The 22,567-nt window shown below is 39.2% G+C and overlaps 1 protein-coding gene across 1 annotated transcript; it reads left to right on the top strand.

The window, feature by feature from the left end:
- Positions 1-15: 15 nt before the first annotated feature.
- LOC124283935 (transmembrane 9 superfamily member 4-like) lies at positions 16-22,157 on the top strand. Its single transcript, XM_046719971.1, is given in 22 exon segments — positions 16-165; positions 2,113-2,229; positions 4,233-4,335; positions 4,825-4,868; positions 5,048-5,181; positions 6,117-6,219; positions 6,422-6,474; positions 7,852-7,893; positions 9,226-9,320; positions 11,334-11,398; positions 11,400-11,487; positions 12,354-12,424; positions 12,681-12,813; positions 13,900-13,981; positions 15,075-15,150; positions 15,921-16,100; positions 16,405-16,484; positions 17,805-17,868; positions 18,423-18,458; positions 18,460-18,543; positions 19,544-19,633; positions 21,734-22,157. Coding segments are annotated over 22 exon segments (1,902 nt in total). The 5' UTR covers positions 16-153; the 3' UTR covers positions 21,884-22,157.
- The last annotated feature ends 410 nt before the right edge of the window (positions 22,158-22,567 follow it).

The raw sequence follows: 22,567 nt of genomic DNA, 5'->3' as shown, positions 1-22,567 counted from the left end.
ATTACAGAACCACCCAGTCAGGAAACCGGTAGCTGTGTTAATTGTTGTTATATAATACGTTGCCGTGGGCGCAAGAGCAACGTGGAAGATAACACAGGTCCAGATTTAATACAGCCTCAAACGTGACGTCACGGGGTCCACGTTTGTAGCAAGATGGCGGCGCTGGTAAGTCGGTTGTCATGTTTTTGAAACTGAGTATTTTTGCAGGACAGGGAGAAATAATACGTTATACGATGGCCATAATAACTGTAAATGGAATCTTAAGAGTTTGAGTGCAATGTTTGGTTTGGGATAAATGGAGACAGGAACATCATTAGATTCTGAAATGTCAAGTCGGAAGTCCCAAGACATCCTTGAATTGTATGCAGTACATGTCGAAGCCGGTCTGCGAGCGGTTTGATTTCTGTTTCTGCAATACTAGTTCATCGTGTCGTCCTAATATTTTTCTCGCGTATGTAATAGTTATGATGTACATGTTCAGAAGCCATTGATTGCCATATGTTAGCTGTCTTGCTCAGAGTGTGTGTCTTGTGGGTTGTATGAATTGTAGTGACTAACCTCATCAAATTGATATTTGAAATATGTTTTTGTAACCTTGTCATCACTTTTGACAATTGATTGAACTATCAGCATTTTTGTATTGAACTAGACACAATGTCAGGTTCCAATTAGCATGATGGTAATGAAGATGAAAAAGGATTGAACCCATGTTGCCAGCTTGAAGATGTATTAATCAGATGAAACAGAAAGGGCCAGTACCTTAATGTTTCTATGTTTGTTTACATTATGTATGAAATAAATGACTTCAGGCCTTTATTTCATGCCCAAATATATTCTCAAAACAAAATGATAGAGCTCAGCAAAACAGCAGCACCAACAGTGCAAGTGCTGTGCTTCAGTCATGTTTTTCAGTGGAGGAAAGTTGATGGTAAAGCTCATGTTTTTCTTAGGATTTAGTTAAGTAAAAAAAACCAGCTATTTTGGTGGACAGGGTTAAGGTTGTGGTAATTTGTGGCAGTCCTGTGGTTCTTGAATCTAATAAAGATGCCATTTTGTTCAGTACTTATGGGATTATCAGTTCACCGTTCATAATTTAGTCCAGATAATATCACTAAAACCTACTGGAAATAATGATTTGGAATGTGGTTAGTCTAGTACAGTCAAACATTTTGGGCACATATTACAATTTAATTTCAGATGTTTCAGGCTTAACCCTGGATTTTGTTCAACATGTACAGTTGGCCACATCATGTACCTTTTCACAGTAAAAACTACCACTTTGCAGATTATTTGTGATGCTTGCCATATTCAAAAAAAGAATGTGCATTGATTAAGTGTTGTAATTCACATGTTGAACTTAAGAGGAGAAATTACCACCAAAATTCAAACCTGCCACCTTACCATACATTGCAGGGAGATAACATCAGTTCAAGATGTTGCATATGTTGGTCAATTATTGATTTATCTGATATGTCTCATGTGAAATGCAGAAAAACTGGATATGTGACTGAGGATTGACAGTAACTAGACTAGATTAGATACATTGATCAGTCAGAAGTTCCCGTTGTTTTTCAAATCTGCATCATGTTCGTTCTCACACACAGATTTTCTCTGCTATTAGTGTGAAGGGGACACCATTATGTTCGTTCTCTCTCTCTCTCACTCACTCACTCACTCACTCACACACACACACACACACACACACACTACTTGAAATTAAGTAATACATGTTTTATCGATGTCTACTATATAAATATCCTATAATAATAGTGTGTTATAGCACACTAGTCAGTTAAGAAGCAGGGGAAGGGACTTGGTTTGGGATGGGGATAGGGATGGTGCTGCAGCTTTAGTGCACTATACACACTGATGCAAAACCCTGTGCAGTGACATTCCCCTCTCATATACACCAGTCCTCAAACCTTGGCATTTGCAGAATCGTTAGAGAGAAACCTTTGCATTTTTTGTCATAAGGTTCAGTATCGTGATGCTTTGTTCATGCTGATAGATGATTTAAACAATGTATGGAAACTTTTTATTTATCTGTTATTTTTACCACCTTAAGTTAAGTGATAACAATAAACCTAACATAAAACATTTCCTTTCTTTCAGAGCATCACTGTAGGAAGTGCAGTAATCTTCCTGTTGACCATATCCTCTGTTGCATGCTTCTATGTGCCTGGGGTTGCCCCAGTGGAGTTCAAGAAAGGAGATGTTGTAGATGTCAAGGTAATGGTTTCAGATACCCGTGAAGACCCAGGTTAAAATTGATCTTCGATTGATCGTAGGAGGTTATTAGTGGGCTTTTGGATATTCAGACTCAATGCATGTCCTTGTAGCCTGCTTGCATAAATCGATGCTCATGATGTCAATGACTAGATTGTCTGTACCAAACTGAAGTATTTACAGGTCGCTGACATTCAGCTGGATTAATTGCTGAGTGCAGTGTGTAACAACAAATAAGAATGTATTTATTATATTCGATCTTAGACAGCAAATTGATGATTAGAATTGGTTAGAAAATTGTACTTGTTGTATAAACAATAGTTTTGAAGTCTATTTGGTTCTTGGGTCACAATACGAATAACATCTGATAGATAAGAAACTGTATGAAAGCTTTCTCAAATATAAAGCACATCAAAGAATTATATCACTCGCTTGTTTTACAGATGATAATTTTGTTTACACTTATTTGACAAGTTACAAAGCACCATGCTAAAAATAACCAGAATGAACAGTAATTTATAAAACTTAAGAAGTCCAAATACACGAAATATGCAAAAGAAACATGTTTATATATTTTTGCATTATAAATCAATGTGAAATTTGTGGCAATGTTTTTGTAGAAAGTTTGTGTTAAAGAACAAATAAACTTTGTTGATCGATGTTTATAATGTTGAGTATTTACTCCAGACACAAGAAATGCCAAATGGGAACCTTTGTCGGGTAATCTAAGTGGCTTTACCACTAATTATACCTGTTATAAATTCATTAACTGACCATCAAGTGAATGATGACAAATAACATGTGTATAGGTTTATACCACCTAACACGGGTTACAACAAGGGAGTATTAATTGCTGTATTGCATGTGAAAACTTATGGGCCAACACTGTTTTGAGAATACAAACAGAACTTCATTGTTGCATAAGAAATACACATAAGCATTTGCTGTGTGCTAAAACTGTATGTACCTATTTACCTAAGTAAATTTTCAGTTTCTTCTAGCAATGGCAAAGTAGGGTTGTTTAGTTTACGGATTCAAATAAATCAAATGTCAATTTTTAATATCATACGTAATAGGCGTCATATTTTTACATGACATGATTAAATATCGAGGTAACAGAAATGGGATCAATTTGGATCAGTCATTACATCCAGGCATTAGAAAACCTGAAAAAGCCCACACTGCTTTGATACTTTATTTCAATCAGACCAGAACTACCAGGGATATTTTCAAATAACTGCATCTGATGGGCATCCACCTTTCTTAATGTCGCACTGTTTAGGTTGAAGAAATTAACCATAACCATGATGAGCGAGGCTGATCATCGGTTTCGCTCTCACTAGCATCTGGCTTGAACAAATAAGGCCTAGCGACACCAAGCGATTTTGACAGAATCGTCTATGAAAACAAGTTGTAACTCGGAAACTAGGCAAAGCAGGAGACAAAATTAAATGACAGTAGATTGTGAGAACATATAGCTTTCATTTTTCACATCGACCCTCATATCTATTCCTCACATGACGTCACAGAAACGCGCCATTATGAATGGATGAAAGTTCGTTCGCGGGTGAGAATTGTGCACTGTTGTCAAAAAGGTCGATTTAAGTTAATTAAAGATCAAAATGAGTAGTTTTAATGATGGGGCTTCATTTATAACGATGCCAATTAGTGATTTATGTATTTGTACCCCCCTAGAGTATATGTGATCTTTAAAGATTACAGAATTATCTACAGACTGTTTTTCCTTTCAACAAATCAAAACCTATGTCAGGCAGGGAAGTTTATGCGCTTCAGCACAGAGATCAAAACAATCTGTTTAGTTCCCTGGTTACAAATAAAAAGAAACACAATGTTTTATATTAGGTTCATTTGTCTACCATGATCATGTTACGTTTCTTGCGTGCACCAGCTGAGCATGTTCAAGATTCTTCCTTTTGTAAAAGTTGCCTTTTTTTCTGTCACTATCCTAGTCTGTACCATTAACTCACCCAATGTGCTGATTCCAGGCTGTGAAGTTGACCAGTGTGAGGACTCAGCTACCATATGAATACTATTCCCTGGCATTCTGTCCACCACCTAATGGCATCACCCACAAGGCAGAGAACCTGGGTAAGTGGCAGGGAAATAGTTTGTTTATTCACGTTGTATACGTTTCTCCTCTCATAAGTTATGCATTTCAGGGTCATTGGGCTGCCTTGATTTTAAACAGTGTCAGTGAATTTCTTTTTATACTGAAGGCAGTAGTGTTACTGCTACATCACAGTGGAAAATGGTCAAATCTGAACCAGGCAAACCAGTGACATGAAGGGTGGTTCACTTACACTTTTGAAGGCCTATTGTTGATTTCTGGTGTCCCCATGTGGTGTAAAACTCACTCACCCACTCGCCCACATATCCACATATCCACCTGTGAAGGCATCAGATACCCATGATGTCAATTGCTGGATTGTCCAGTCCAGACTGGATTATTTTACAAACTGCCCTTATATAGCTGAAATATTGCTGTGTTCGGCATTAAACACAAAACACCCAAACAATGTATATTTTATGAGCATGATCAGTTTTAACATTTTATGTGATGTGTCATCTGTTGTTTAGGTGAGGTCTTGCGAGGAGATCGTATTGTCAACACACCATACAGGGTATGTATTGCTTTCATTCCTTCTGTTATCCTGTCTCACTCCTTTTGCCTTTGTCCATCTGTCTGTCATCCGTGCAAGATGTCATTTACAGAAAAGAAATCACAGTCCTTATGTTACTTTTGATCTGCTGCATTAAGACGTCATCATGATTTTGATGTTCTATAATAATTTTCACCCAGGTAAATATGGCCCAGAATATCTCATGTGAGACACTGTGTAACCACCCCAGTAGTCCGACCAAACCTGTGCAGATCAGTCAGAGTGGAGCAGCTGATTTTATTGACAGGATCAAGCACGACTACTTTGTGCATCTGTAAGTATCATGTTCATTCACTTCACCATGTCAAAGTTGAGTTGGTTGGTTGGTTTGTTGTTTTAACGCTACACTAAGCAATATTTCAGCTATATGCCAGCGATCTGTAAATAATCAAGTCTGTACCAGACAATGTAGTGATCAATATCATGAGCATCGATCTGCGCTGTTGGGAACCGATGACATGAGTCAACCAAGTCAGCGAACCTAACCACCTGATCCTGTTAGTCGCCTCTTACGATATTCATGGGTTACTGAAGACCAATTCTAAACCGGATCTCCATGAGTGCCATGTCATTAGGGTGGTGGGGTAGCCTAGTGGTTAAAGTGTTTGCTTGTCACACTGAAGACCCAGGTTCGATTCCCCACATGGGTACAACACTACAATTTGTAAACCCATTTCTGGTGTGTTCCCTGCAGTGATATTGCTGGATTTTAAAAGCGACATAAAACTAAACGCACTCACTCTCCATGTCAGGAAGTCCTGTATGTCCAACCGACGGTAATAAGACTGGATTAGTACTGATCGCAAAAAAAACACTATTGACATGACAACTACATGACATTCTAACATCACTTTCACTATCAAGTGTTAGCCACTGGTCTGTATCCCAAGTTGAGTAAAGTATGTTTGGTATAGCAAGCTCGGCTGATAATAGTCCATATGATAGCACTAAAATCTGAGCCATGTTTGGGCTAGTGGTCTCAACTGCCATCTTATTGCAGGTGTTTGAAAAGAAGAGTGATACCTTTCAGCATCCAGTCATTGACAAATCTTGTTCATTTTGAATGTGTGGTTGTTTTTTTGAGCTTTTCATGTCCAGCAGTGTATCATACAAACTCTTTCTTCATTAGTCGTCGTCGGACTAATTAATGAGTGTATTTTCCACCCCGTTATGTGGTGTTGTGATGGATGAATTGCCTTATCATTACAGAATTGTTGATAATCTGCCGTGTGCAACCAAATTTGAACTGCTCGACAGCAAAGAAGTTCAGTATGAGCATGGCTACAAGCTTGGATATGAGACTGGAAATGAGGTAATTGCAGTAACCTACATTGTTATCTCCCAAAACTTCTACATGCCCACACTGTAGATTACATATAATTGTGTGATCCTTTACTTCTTTTGGGATGTGTATTTCAAATTAGTGCATTTTAATACATCAGCTGGCAACAGAAAGTATGAGCTGATGGACCACTATTGAAATTGCATGTTCATGGATGGTATTTTCTTTGTAGGTGTACATCAATAACCATCTGCGACTTATCCTCAAGTATCACACAGATGATGAGTAAGTACCCTTCTCTGTAAGCACTGTATAACATCAATGATGAGTATGTACTATATATTACTCGGGTGGAAATAACCCATTGCCCGACGCCCAAGTCCAGTGTGTTTTTTCTGTCGGGCATGCAAATTTGTATATCACGCTGTACCAGTGTCCAGTTGACTTTCCAATGTTCATCGTGTTGCTTATTTAAAAAAATCAACAAGAAAGGTGTCTTGTATAGTGGAAACATTATCAGGGCAAGTGATTTTACATGTGCCACTGTACCAGAGTACACAAGCAATTTTAAAGTTATTTCCACCCCTGATTACTGTAGATAAGCGGATCTTATAGATAAGCTGACCACCTAACTTGACCCTCCAAATTGGTATATTCCATAGGTAAGCCAACCCCTCAAGCTTTGCTCATTTTTTCGTCGTCGTGATCAGTTATGGGGAATAGTGTCAACAAATCCACATTGAATTATGCAAGTTTCTTCTCCGATATTTACAACTTCATTCCGCATTATTTACAGCAATCACTATCATATTGCATCTACTCACTCCTCTAAATGAAGTGTTGTTGATAGAAAATGGATACGTATGCATATTTTGTTTCGCTTAAAGTCATATTTGTTGTTGCTGGACAATCACATGTCAACAAACTGTTTTCACGGTGGAAATAGCGAGATCGCGTGAAACATCATTGGTGTCAGGTGAAATTGTACCATGCATAAAAACATTCTGGCAAGACACCAAAGTGCTCTCACATGTAACCTTAGTTATAATTATAAATATTTTACATTTATAGAGCAAAACCTGCAATTAAAATGACCCAATGCTAGAATGTATTCTCATGGTAAAAAAATAGTTTCAGATACTTTATTTTCCTAATTACTGCATCAGAATTGATCTTGTTATATTATTGGGTATGTTTTAAAGAAATTACCAGTAGATGGGGGAGATGTGTGCACAGGTGATTGCTATTTCCTTCTGGCTCGGTATTCGAGACATATACACTTAGTAGTCTTAATCCCTGCATATATGATAATGCCTTGCGAAAAAGAAATTAGAACTGAAAAGGTAAATAATCTTGTCTAGTGATGTTAAATTGCAAATTTGACGTCTTTACTGACAGTCGTATTCTCTTGTTCGTTCACACGAAACAATATGATGTCGTTTTCTTACCCATTGAAAAAAAGTTTGACAAAAGTGTAACCCGTAGATAAGCTGACTTCCATCTACAGACTGTTTTTCTCTTTTTGTCCTCAAAATTTGGCTTATCTACCGTAACATATGGTATCCTTCTCTATAGACACTGTATAACACCAATGGTGAGTAAGTACCCTTCTGTAGACCCTGTTACCTTCATTGTCAATAGTACACTGTTTTTCTTTTTCAGCAAATCATTCAGAGTGGTTGCTTTTGAAGTGGAACCAAGGAGGTAAGAATATAATAGCTTGACTTAATGTTTTGGGTGGAAATGTGCTGAAACACAGATTTCATCATCGGTCATTGCCTCCCTTAGAAATATCAGGATCTGCTGATCATGGGTTTTCAGCAATGTTGCTTATATTATGTACTTACTTTGCGCTATCCTCTGTGCACTCAGTTCATGATCTGAGTAGGACCCTCTCAGTAAACATATATGGCCCCTGCTCACAGGCGCTCATATGAAAAGCATTTGCAGATACATAAAGTACTAATGTGGCACAGTGCCCCAAAAGTTTCTCCACCAACATATCTGCCTTGTGCATGTTATGTGCATCACAGAAAAGATATGTTTTGAGTTGTGATGCAAAGTTTCAAATTTGTTGGAACGACTGATATTAGAAAGGCAAGGGGCACAACACAGAGGAGTTCCGTTTGTGCGGAAAGATCTGTATCCAGATTGTGGAAAGACAGTTGGTGTACATCTTCTGATTGAACTGATCTTTGTGGCGTGTATTGTATTGAAAAGTGTGGACAGGTGTGCTGGTGCTAGGCCTTCCTGACAGTTATAAATTAAAAGAAAGTCAAAGACTTCCATGACTGTATGGGGCAGTAGGGTAGCCTAGTGGTTAAAGCGTTCGCTCGTCACGCCGAAGACCCGGGTTCGATCCCCCTCATGGGTACAATGTGTGAAGCCCATTTCTGGTGCCTGCTGCCATGATATTGCTGGAATATTGCTGAAAGGGGTGTAAAACCAAACTTACTCACTCCATGACGTAAACGCTTTCATCCCACATTAGCTGATCTGCCTCAATATTCATGCCGCTGTTGATTACTGGATTGTCTGGTCCAGATTTACAGACCACCACCAAATAGCTGGAATATTGCTGAGTGCGGTGTAAAACTCAACTCACTCACTCACTCACTCACTCAATATTCATGCCTCAAAGTTCAAGCAGTTGTAAACCAAGGCCCTCATTGATCATCGGTCTAGTGGAGTGACAGTATGTCATATCTCCGGTTGTTAATACCAATACAAGATAAGATTGAATGTTTTGAAAATGTCTGCAATCATATCACCTATCTGTGACCATGCTTTGGATAGTTTATTATCAGAATTAACCCCAGGTGTGTTAAATATAATCTGTTAGTTGTGCCTCTGTTCTCTCAGTATCTGGGCAGTGGGGTAGCCTAGTAGTTAAAGCGTTGACTCGTCACACCAAAGACCCAGGTTTGATTCCCCACATGGGTACAATGTGTGAAGCCCATTTCTGGTGTCCCTCAATGTGATAATGCTGGAATATTACTAAAAGCGGCGTAAAACCAAACTCACTCACTCTTTCAGTATCAATAATGGAGAATTAGGTGTTGATGACAAGGGAATTTGTAAGCAGAAGAACCTGGACAGAAAACCTGCCCCTCAGAAAATCAATGCCCAAGGTAGGTTTTGACTGCTTTGTAAAAACATTTATTACTGGATACCAGCACAATATGCATATAGCTAAGTGTATAGAGTGATTGATGGATTGATTATTGTTATTTCTCCAATTACGAAAACTCCCAGCTGGCACAACCATAGTTGTAGTTGGACTATGATCAATTATGAAACAGTTGTTGGCCTGTTTGGATTCTTATCATACCTTCAACAGATGTTGCCACAGTATCTTATATTTGCATACCCACTGACTAGGCCAGTAATCCACGTTTCATGTCCATTACTTTTGTATTAACATGTTCCATGGCCAATCATTGTTTTCTAATGAAGACAGATCTGAATACTAGGTATTTTCTTCTTTGTTAATTGTTCATTTGTGACTGACTGAACCAATCAAAATATAGCTTCACATGCTTGTGAGAAATTCAAATTTGTTTTTCAGTATGCCATAATTGAAAAAATTAAACAAAACGTGGTAGATATATCAAACAGAACCTAAAGTGGTGCCTTTTGCTATTTGGCAGAATTTTGTCATTTTTATTTTTATTGCTTTCCATGGAAACGTTTTGGACTAAGTCTCAAAAGGGAGGGAGGGGCTTTGTTTCCGGAGCACAACTCGAAAACTTCTTAATATCTTTCAGCAAAACTTGGCAGATTTATGAGTCAGATCTTGAAGTGGTGCCTTTTGCTATTTACACATATTTGGCATTTATATTTTTATCATGATTTCCATGGAAACGATTTGGATTAGTCTAAAAAGACATCAAGCTGGACTTTAAGTAACTGTCAGATGATTTGTTCTTTCAAATATGTGTGGGCCGGGGGTATATGTCATCTTCTGATGACTCTTGTATAGTGATAGTGACACTCCGTGGTTGCTATATCCTTAATAGTTTCAGTGTTAAAGTTATCATATTTTACGTCAGCTATCGTTTATAATGAAGCTTACTCACATTTCAAAATGGTCATTCAAAAATTGTCCATTGTAATACAATGTCATTGCACACTTATTTGCACAAAGCCATGGTCTGTTCCAAATTAGTTGCTTTGGACTTTGGATAAATACACATTGCTCAGTTCTGCACTAATCTCTCCTTAGTAAAGTAATTTTTTTACGTTTCCTATCTCCCTACCACTGAGACTGTAGTTAGGCCTAACTTAGTTTAACAGATATTTCACACTTTCACATATTACCTACATAAATTGTGGATATAAATGTGAATAAACACAGGGTTTTTTTTCTGACAGTACTTTAGTACCAGTATGTTCAGTGTTAGTATTCTGCAGAATCTTGTTATATATCTTTTGTGTTTTATGTAAAGCTGCTTTATGAATAAACTATCACCATGGAAACTTGATGACTCATGTTTCACATATCGATGTCACAAATTACTGAACCAAATAATGATGAGTTCAGCAGATTATCGAAAGAACAACTGTTCTGCTTGTCCAAAGAATATCTTGATATATAACTTGTTGGAGATAGTGTAAATTGTAGCTAAAACATTTACTTGAAATTCTTTGATGTTTTGAAATTTTACATGTCTTAACATTGAATTTCCATCCCTGCATATCTGGTGTTCTCCACTGTGAATATATATGGTACTGGAATCTTTGTTAAAGTGTGGTAATTTTACACACAGCGTGTTGACCTCCTCCGGTGTAGTGGTTAGAACGTCCGCCCAGAGAGCGGAAGGTTGCGGGTTCGATCCCCGACCGCATCATACCGAAAGACGTTAAAATATGGTACTTGTTGGTCCCAGCCTGGCGCTCGGCTTAATGGGTACAACAAGGACTGGTCTGCTCGGAGTCAGTATAATGTGTCTGAGTGGGGTATTCATGCTTCACTGCGGCATGGTAGCTCAGTGGGCTAGCACTATAAAACCAGCTTAAGTCTGGGCTAGTACAAGCAGCCGCACATACACACGCATGCACGTCGACATATGAGCGAAATATTCTCAAGCACCACGTTAAACCCAATCTCACCTCACCTCACACACGGTGTGTTACTGTTTCAGGTGTGACAGACGTACTGTTTACATACGAGGTGAACTGGGTGAAGAGTGAAATCCGTTGGGCCTCCCCGCTGGGACACCTACTTGTCCATGAGTGATGTCCAGATTCACTGGTTCTCCATCGTCAACTCTGTCGTCGTTGTCTTCTTCCTCTCAGGTAAGCCATCTCGCATGTTACCTTGACCCATTTCACTTATAGATGACAACAGTAGGAAAGACTTAATTGGGTTACTTTAGTGGAGGGGCGTTGGGATAGCCTAGTGGTTAAAGCATTGGATCATCACGCTGAAAACCCGGGGTTCGATTCCCCACATGGGTACAATGTGTGAAGCCCATTTCTGGTGTCCCACGCCGTGATATTGCTGGAATGTTGCTAAAAGCAGCGTAAAACTAAACTCACTCACTCACTCATGGATTGGTTGATTGTGTCATCATAGCCCAACAATGGCTCGTTGCCCACCATATCAATCACTGGATTATTTGGTCCAGATTTAAATATTTACAGGCTACATGTAACTGCAATATTGCTGTTGGCATTTTAACAACAAACAAACACAATTTTGCAGTGTTGCCATAGGGATTAGTAGATTAGATCCCCAGAGTCCTGGTCCTGTTTGGTTTGGTTGTTCAAGACCAATTCTAACCTGGATCTTCTGGTTGATGGTGGCAACTAATGAACTCAAGTTCAAAATCAACCCAAGTCCACTATTGCAGCTAAAATAAGATTCAGGAAGGACAAGTAACATTTCCTGGTGGACTACAAGTTGTAACAAGATGGTGTCTCTGTTGCGGATAAAGTTTAAAATATTGGAAATATAAGATAATATCTAGCCCTGTGCTGTTTATTTACATGTTAATAATAATGTTGCATAGTCTTTGAAGAAACCCATTCAATATTTTTAGGTCATCATTTGCAATTAAACCAAAATATATCTAACTATGCCCCCCTAGAAAATTGCATGTTGTTTTGGTTACACATCCACTCACAGTAATGATGACCATTGAGATGTTTTTCACAAACAGGTATCCTGACAATGATCATGGTTCGTACCCTACGTCGGGACATTGCGAAATACAATAAAGATGAAGATGTGGTAAGTTTATCTCTATGGTATAATTTTCCCAATATGTAATAGTTTCCAAATGATACAAAGCAAGCACCACCGACTACTGTTACTCCTTATGATTCTAAGATGTAATTGATTTCCAGTATTAAAAATATCGGCTGTGGTGTCCACATAACCTAACCCAGATGTTGAAAGTTCAGACTCAGATGCCAGGAGCATTATTTTCCATCACTGGAATTTCTCCAGCATAAAGCTGGACTCAAATCATTTCAACCATTTTCAGGATGAGACCATTGAGGAAACTGGTTGGAAACTTGTCCATGGTGATGTGTTCCGTCCTCCACGAAAGTCCAAGATCCTCGCAGCTCTGGTCGGCTCGGGCATGCAGATCTTCTTCATGGCCCTCATCACTATATGTGAGTAGAGATATATCTTGTCCATGCATTCGATGATCATGGATATCTACTGTCCTTTTTAAAAACCAGGGTCCCGATACACAAAGCATTCGTAATGTTATAACCCGTCGTAACTCTATAGTTTAGCGCTGGCGCTGGCGCTACAAACTTTTTGTGGATTGGTACCCAGGTGTATTTTTGGCAATCCAGATGTTATATTATCCCACGCCGGGCGTTTCCCTTAAATGTTTTTCAAAAAGCAGTTTCTTTAGTACTATTTTTAGCATATTTCAAACACTATGACATTCATGTCAAAGTCAGTCTTGAAAATATGTGTGTGTTTGAACACCTAAAGAGCAAGACATCAAGAGAGATTGACTGGTCATGTTTTTGTTGACATTTAACTTAAACTGTCATTACTTTATAAGTTTGATTTGATAATTTGCGGCAGGGGATTATGCTTGTTTAGGCATTTGGTGTCTGGTTAGATAATATAACGTAGACAACAAACAATCAAAAGACAAGACAAGAAGTGTTAATAATTCGCTGACAACACTGAAATATTGATGCATTCCTCAATGGAAGGGAAGCAACTCCTCTACAATTGTCACTTGCATTCATCAGAATATAGCCAATATTGTCATTGGATGACTCTCAATCTCTCCCAATGAAGTCATTTCTTGCTGAATATTGTTTTATGCATGTTTTTCATAACAGAAATGTGAGTCTTTGTGACACTTAATTGAGGATGGAAAAAATGAGTTGTACATTTGTTGTGGTTAGCAATTTTGTTACAGCTTTTTGCACAGTATCAACAAGTACTGAAGTAATTACCAAATAGAACTTCTTTATGATGAGAAATAAAGCTTTAGAGGAGCTTGGTTGATGATTTGTCATCAAGTTTGATAGCTACATCTCCTGCAAGGTTTGATTTGCAGCATCAAGAAGTTATGCTCCATTGGTTGCTGTATTTGGTGTTTTACTGAGTAACTCAGAAGTTGCTTCCAAAGGATCTATGATGAAAGGAATAAGATCAGTGTTGCTTTTTTTAACCTGAAATGTTAAATGGTTGTGTCAAAAGACTTTGGATGATTGTATTTGTTCCAGTTTTCGCCATGCTCGGAATGTTGTCTCCAGCCTCTCGAGGAGCTCTCATGACTGCTGCCATTTTCTTGTTCATGTTCTCAGGGTGAGTGTGGGTTGTTTCTGTACACTTAACAGAGGTCCAAGGTCCGGGTTAGAATTGATCTTCAGTAACCTATGCTTGTCGTAAGAGGCGACGAACGGGATCGGGTGGTCAGGCTAACTGGCTTGGTTGACACATGTACATCATCGGTTCCCAATTGCGCAGATCGATGCTCATGCTGTTGATCACTGGATTGTCTGGTCCAGACTCGATTATTTACAGACTACGGCCATATACTTGGACTATTGCTCAGTGCGGGCATAAAACTAAATTCACTCTTGAATGTATACAGTGCAATGTGTCTTAAACAATGTATGCATAGTGAATCTTGACAGAAATGCGTTCACAAGGTGTCAGATGAATTCATTCAGTAGTAGGAATGCTGACAGGATACCCAAAACAGTGCACTTGAGTCTGTCAAACAGTGACATGAAATTACAATAACATTGAAAGTGTTGAGGTTCTCTGTTAACAAGAGATGTTATGTTTCAAAACATGATCAGTACTTCACTCGCATGGTGACGTGGCTACTTCATTGAATGGTGGTCAGGCTCACTGACTTGGTTGACACATGTCATCATATCCTAATTGCGTAGATTGATGCTCATGCTATTGACCACTGGATTGTCTCATCCAGGCTAGATTATTTACAGACTGCTACCATATAGCTGGAATATTGCTGAGTGTGGCAGAAAACAACAAACCAGACCAAAAATTATTGAATGTTTATTGCTCTAGAACTGGCAGTACTGTAAAGATCTGATTACAAATAACTGTACTTAACCACAAGCAAAGTACAATGTTACCCAACTAATATAAGCAATATCATCCTCATCTTCAGTGAAGATTTTTGCCAAACTCACCGAAGATCCATTATTTCTATAAATGTACTCACATTGCTTCTTCCAAGCATTTCCCCTGCCGTGATGTTGCTGTAACATTGATAAAAGCAGTGTAAAACCCAACTAACTAACTCACTCACTCACTCACCCTCTCTCTCTCTCTCTCTCTCTCACTCACTCACTCACTCACTCACTCCAAACATTTCCTACATTATTTTTCATATAGGCTCAGCATTTGTTTTATTATTTTTCAGTTTATTTGCTGGCTATTTCTCAGCCCGCATCTACAAAACCTTGAAAGGTCTCCAGTGGAAACAAGCTGCACTACAGGTACACTCGATATATGACAGTTTTGTTTATAAATATATATACGAATAAAAGGGTGAATACAGCCATCCAGTGTATAATATGACTCATCAATACGAAACTCATTCATTTTGCTTGTTGCATACTTGAACTATTGACAGAGCCCAGTGATCTATTTTCAAAACAGTATTCATAGTATTGCTCACTTGCTTGCTCACTTAAAACAGGGGATTCTCAGTTGGAACTGAGCCCTTTAGCAGTGTATGAAATAAGCCCAAAACACAGCCAGACATCCGGGCTGGTAACTTCAAAATGTTACCAGCCCAAAATGGATTTAACCAGACCAGACAATACTATTTTTTCAGTTACAATGAATAATTTAATGAACCTTAGACGTGTATTTACTCCGCGCATCTATAGGTGTCTCTGTTTCAGTATGTCAACGCAGGGCTTTGAGCTTGTGATACGATAGTTTAATGTTCAAATAGTAATTGTCAAGTCTAAATGTAAAGCTCAGTTTGAAAAATAGATTTTAAAACGTGGTGAATTTACTCCGATTCATGAAAATGTTATCTAAGTTTTTACCAGACCATCGGGCTGGCTAGCTGTATATTTAGACCGTCCAACAGAAATCCAGCCCGTCTCGGGCGGTCGGACAGGCCTTATTTCATACACAGCCTTTAGCCTATGCTTTTTGTAAGTTCTACTTAGCTTGAATATTAGCTTATATATTACTGAGGAGCGTTTTCAACACCAAATACATCCCGAGTTCAGCTAACATTGTTTCTCTTCAGACTGGCTTGCTGTTCCCGGGAGTTGTGTTCGGTATCTGTTTCCTTCTCAACTTCTTCATCTGGGGCAAGCACTCGTCTGGTGCTGTGCCATTCACTACCATGATTGCACTGCTGTGTATGTGGTTCGGAATCGCTCTGCCTCTTGTGTTCCTGGGATACTACTTCGGATACCGCAAACAGGTCAGTTACAAATGTACAATGTAAAGACGATATTACTTTCAAGAATTATGATTAGTTGTAATGATGAATGGTTTACTGTTTTACTGATAAGTGACAATGCTTCCTTTGTTCCAGTGTGAATATGGCTTTGAGAAAAATATGATATTCATAGTATGTACAACACAAGAGAAATTAAGGACTACCTGATTCTGTTGTATACTGGAGTTTCTTTGCCGTGGAATTTCTGCTTCATCGCATAATTTCTTTCTAAATGATTTGTCTTGAATGATGCAAGGAAAGTGACCATGACACGTGATAATTGCAGCCCTATGAGCATCCTGTCCGAACCAACCAGATCCCCAGACAGGTGCCTGAACAGACCTGGTACATGAACTCCTCTCTTGGGTATGTCTCACATCATCTTTTGAACTCTACCTCTTGCTTAGTTTGCACATGATTCATAAGCACTTACTTTGAACTGGGAAAGTGGAGTTGAACCTCCCAGTCAGGGATCCTTGGTGTGTAAGAACCACACACTTATGATCCTTGGTTTGTAAGAACCACACACTTATGATCCTTGGTGTGTAAGAACCACACACTTATGATCCTTGGTTTGTAAGAACTACAACTTATGATCCTTGGTGTGTGAGAACCACACACTTATGATCCTTGGTGTGTAAGAACATACACTTATGATCTTTGGTTTGTACCAACTACAACTTATGATCCTTGGTGTGTAAGAACCACACACTTATGATCCTTGGTGTGTAAGAACATACACTTATGATCTTTGGTTTGTACCAACTACAACTTATGATCCTTGGTGTGTAAGAACCACACACTTATGATCTTTGGTGTGTAAGAACCACACACTTATGATCCTTGGTGTGTAAGAACCACACACTTATGATCCTTGGTGTGTAAGAACCACACACTTATGATCTTTGGTGTGTAAGAACTACACACTTATGATCCTTATGATCCTTGGTGTGTAAGAACCACACTTATGATCCTTGGTGTGTAAGAACCACACACTTATGATCCTTGGTGTGTAAGAACCACACACTTATGATCCTTGGTGTGTAAGAACCACACACTTATGATCCTTGGTTTGTAAGAACCACACACTTATGATCCTTGGTTTGTAAGAACCACACACTTATGATCCTTGGTTTGTAAGAACCACACACTTATGATCCTTGGTTTGTAAGAACCACACACTTATGATCCTTGGTTTGTAAGAACCACACACTTATGATCCTTGGTGTGTAAGAACCACACACTTATGATCCTTGGTTTGTAAGAACCACACACTTATGATCCTTGGTTTGTAAGAACACACACTTATGATCCTTGGTGTGTAAGAACCACACACTTATGATCCTTGCTTTGTAAGAACCACACACTTATGATCCTTGCTTTGTAAGAACCATACACCTACTTATTGGTTTTTCTCATCATCGTTTGTCTTTTTATCAATAAAGAAATTTAACCCATTATAGCCCTCCTTTTCCCCCAGCAAATAACCCCCATGTTACAATGGAAATTAGGTAATAGGGTATAGTTTATGAAAGCAGGAGTGCAAAGGGACTTCAGTCAGTTTGACTAATATTATAGGACCTAATGTCTCGATTTTCAACTAGTAGACGTTTTATGTGAAGTCCCATCCATGTGACACTCAGCCATTATGGTTCAGTCTCAATATGACACCTCTTCTATCTTCAGTACTCTGATGGCTGGCATCCTGCCCTTTGGAGCTATGTTCATCGAACTCTTCTTCATCTTCACTGTGAGTATACCATTATGGTTGGGATACACATATTGGGGTACACGCTGTAAAGTGGATAGTAGGAGTAGATATCGCTGCTCTGTTTGCATCAGTTCACAACATGTTTGTTTTGAGATATTAATGTTTATAAAAATGTGTAAATTAAAATAAGACACTTAACCAATGATTGTTATTCTTCACTTGTTTCTATGGGACCATTATTTGTCTTGACAAAACATCTCTGTTGGTATAATCAATAATGTATAAATTTACATATGCCTTTTGGGGATGAGAATAATGACCTCTGTGAATAATATAATTAAAACGTAAACATTCCCTCTGGATTATGGTAGCCTTTTTCCTGTGGATACACAGAATACATACAGAAAATCAAAAGAAATTCAGAAATGAGGTAAATTTAGCCGGCTATTGAATAAGGCTACCATAATCCAGAGGTAAGTTTACTAACAATTACTAACAATACATGTAATTGTTCCTGTTTAAGCCATAAACTAGGTGCTGTCTATAGAGAGTTTGTATGACTTCTGCAGTTAAACTTGGATTCTTTGTTGCAGGCCATCTGGGAGAACCAGTTCTACTACCTGTTTGGTTTTTCTCTTCATTGTGTTCATCATTCTCATCGTCTCCGTTTCACAAATCTCCATCGTCATGGTCTACTTTCAACTGTGTGGCGAGGTAGGCGTTTCTTCTTTCAACTTTCAAAAGGGGCAGTGGGCTGTTGTTAAATTGTGTATTTAGATTTGGGTTTGTTGACATGGTATTTCGGGTGTTGCATGCTCATGGTAATGACTTTATAATCATATAAATGTAATCAAGGTTCGTCAATTGTGTGCAGTTACTGCTTCTGTAAGGGAGGCTTATTGATCAGCTTGACCCGTGAAGATCCGGGGTAGAATAGGTCTTCAGCAACCCATTCTTGTCATAAAAGGCGACTGCTTGTCGTAAAAGGCGACTAACGGGATCGGGTGGTCAGGCTCGCTGACTTGGTTGACACATGTCATCGGTTCCCAATTGCGCAGATCGATGCTCATGCTGTTGATCACTGGATTGTCTGGTCCAGACTCGATTATTTACAGACCGCCGCCATATAGCTGGAATATTGCTGAGTGCGGCGTAAAACTCAACTCACTCACTATTGATCAGCTTACTTGCCAGTAATAGCAAATGATCATGAAAGTCGAAGAAGGACTTATAGTGAGCATTACCGAAAAGCCTCTCAAGAAAAAACAAAACAAAATAATAAACAAAAACAATGCAAGAGTGCTCCTTCCCATACTGGGGCAGTGGGTTAGCCTAGTAGTTCAAGAATTCGCTCATCACGCTAAAGAACCGGGTTCGATTCCCCGAATGGGTACAATGTGTGAAGCCCTTTTCTTGTGTCCCCCCGCCGTGATATTGCAGGAATATTGCTTAAAAACGGCGTAAAACTAAACACAGTCAGCCCATACTATCCACTGACACCATTTCTATTGGTATCCCACTGGGGCAGGAGTGATGGGACACAGGGCCCACTCATATCTAACTGCATGCACCCTGGGGTAGGTGGGCCCTTATCAGATGAAATCCAAAATGGCCCTTGAAGTGTTGTGTTGTTCAAATACAATATCGATTGTTGTTTTGCTTAATATCTATTCTGTTGTTATGTTGTTGTTTATGACTGGATCTCTCTTTCCAGGACTACCACTGGTGGTGGAGATCATATATTGTGTCTGGAGGCTCTGCTGTGTACATCTTTGCATACTCTGTATTCTATTTCATAACCAAGGTAAGTGTTGTTAGATAAACTCTTGTCCTGAAGGGGTCAGTGGGGTCGCCCAGTAGTTAAAGCGTTTGCTTGTCACGCCGAAGACCCAGGTTTGATTCCCCACATGGGTACTATGTGAGAAGCCCATTTCTGGTGTCCCCCGCAGTGATATTGCTGGAATATTGCTAGAAGCGACGTAAAACTAAACTCACTCGAAACAGTTTGACTACTTTGTTATGCAAAAGGTCCCCTGCTGTAATATTTCTTGAATATCGATAAAAGCGTCATAAAACCTAATTCACTCACTGTTATGTAAACAATATGCCAACTGTATAATCCCCTTACTTCAACTGTAAATAGGTAGTATACGTGCATGAAACATTTTTTGATTTGTGATATTCATGAAACATTTCTGTCATCGTGGGTGACCAAGTGCCACAGTCCACCCATGTTCATTCACAGACTATTGCATCAGGCGTCCCTTAAATCAAGTCAAGAGGATAGGATCCATGATAAAGGGCTTAAAATCCCAGTTGGGACTCTAAAACTGAGAAGGTCCCCAGTATCAGGGGTGGAAATAACCCATTGCCCGACGTCCGAGTCCAGTGTTTGTTTCTGTCGGGCAAGCAGATTTGTATATCACACTGTACCTGTGTCCAGTTGACTTATCAATGTTAATTATGTTGTTTATTTTAAAAATCAACAAGAAAACAGCCGGTACAGTGGAAAAATTATCAGGGCAAGTGATTTTACATGTGCCACTGTACCGGGAGTACACTAGCAATTTTAAAGATATTTCCACCCCTGAGTATCCTCAGTAAGAGTAAACAAAACTTGAGTTGTCTCTGTGACTTGCTTAATTTCTTGTCTTCATACCTTGACCGTGAGGAACTTAGCACATAATATCAGCCTGCATTGTATATGCATTCTCTTCCCACAGAGGTTACTTGTCATATCTTCCTACGAACCTCTGTTCTAATACAGACATATTTCCCGGTTCTCGTAAAATCCCCCAGCGGCAAAAATCGCAACACGAAATATCTCCCTTTTTTCTATCCAATCAGAACACATCTTACATCGACTTAGATCCAACTTGAGTAATACAAGCAAATGTGGGGCCACAAATATCCGTCCTCTGCTGGGGACACACAAGACATTTAATGGCTAGCTTGTCTGTTGTCAACGAAAGTGATAATTGATCCACCATTACAGTTCTGTCTAGAAGAAACTTTTGCGCATGGCACAGGGAAAGAGGTTCTAGTTGTCCCAAAGCATACGGAAATTATCGAGACCTTGTGAATGATCACTTTTGAAACAACATTGCTTATTGCACAACTAAATCTGATTGCAACCAATCACCAATCCTGAACACTCACGCCATGAAAGGGCCGTATTAGAACATAGGTTTGTAGGAAGATATGACAAGTAGCCCCTGTGGGAAGAGAATGTTGTTTATGAGGAAACTAACATTTTCACTGCAACAAATTTTTTTTAGAGAAACCTTAAGTTCTCTCATTTTCTATCTTGACTTGGGAACGTGGGGTAGCCTAGTGGTTAAAGTGTTGCTTGTCTTGCTTAAAACAAGAGTTTGAAACCCCACATGGGTACAATGTGTGAATCCATTTCTGGTGTCCCCCCGCCATGATATTGCTGGATTTTGCCAAAAGCTGTGTAAAACCATACTCACTCTTCATGACATGCCGTCCGCCCGGAGAGCAGAAGGTCGCGGGTTCAATCCCCGACCGCGTCATACCTAAAGACGTTCAAATATGGTACTTGTTGGTCCCTGCCTGGCGCTCGGCATTAATGGCTACAACAAGGACTGGTCGTCTCGGAGTCAGTATAATGTGTCTGAGTGGGGTATTCATGCTTCACTGCGGCGTGGTATCTCAGTGGGCTAGAACTATAAAACCAGCTTAAGTCTGGGCTAGTACAAGCAGCCGCACATACACATACTCGTGCAAGCACGTCGTCATGTGCAAAATATTCTCAATCACGTTAAACCCAATTTCACCTCACCTCACCTCACCTCATGACATGCCCAATTATTCAGAATTCATTATTGTTATTTCTACTCAACTTCTTTTCGGAATTTGATTGGATATTTGCTTGTTATTTCAGCTTGAGATCACAGAGTTCATCCCCACACTGTTGTACTTTGGCTACACTGGGATCATTGTGCTCACATTCTGGGTGCTGACAGGCACAATCGGCTTCTATGCAGCCTACTGGTTCATCCGCAAGATATACGCTGCCATCAAGATAGATTAAGGGTTGTAATTTTAGGTATGTTCCGACTTTGAATGAGGTTATGTGTGGTCACGAGTGAGAGGCGTAATCTTTCAGTGTATTCAATGAGGAAAGAGGTGTTGACTCTCATACATAAGGGGGTATTTTATTGTGGTGATGTTACTAAGGTATTTTTATTGGATACTAGAATGTACTTGAAGATATTGTGTTCTTCAGAACAAGATTGTTCACAATATGAACCTATTGTTTGATTTCTGGAAAATAATCCTGGTTCCAGGTTTTCTTATATCCTTGAGGGGCGGTGGGGTAGCCTAGTGGTCAAAGCGTTGGCTCGTCACGCCGAAGCCCCGGGTTCGATTCCCCACATGGGCACAATGTGTGAAGCCCATTTCTGGTGTCCCCTGCCGTGATGTTGCTGGAATATTGCTAAAAGCGGCGTAAAACTAAACTCAGTCAGTCAGGCAGTCTTATATCCTTGAAAAACCCTCTTCAACTCTCTCCCCGGCCCCATTACAAAAAGATATGTTGTGAAATAATTTTGATAAAAAATCGAAAAAGTTCATTCTATTTGAATTGTAGACTGAAATAGCTTTCGTTTCTAGAAAAGTATATTCGTACAGTTATTAATTAGCTGTAGCAAATATTTGGACCATTTTGTGAACAAATATCTTACAGTAATGAATCTTTACAGCTTGTGTAATTAAT

The sequence above is a fragment of the Haliotis rubra genome, unplaced genomic scaffold, assembly GCF_003918875.1.
Source record: "Haliotis rubra isolate DU_JTF1 unplaced genomic scaffold, ASM391887v1 Scf325, whole genome shotgun sequence".
NCBI classification, from domain to species: Eukaryota; Metazoa; Mollusca; class Gastropoda; order Lepetellida; family Haliotidae; genus Haliotis; species Haliotis rubra.
This window is presented reverse-complemented; position numbering and strand designations above follow the sequence as displayed.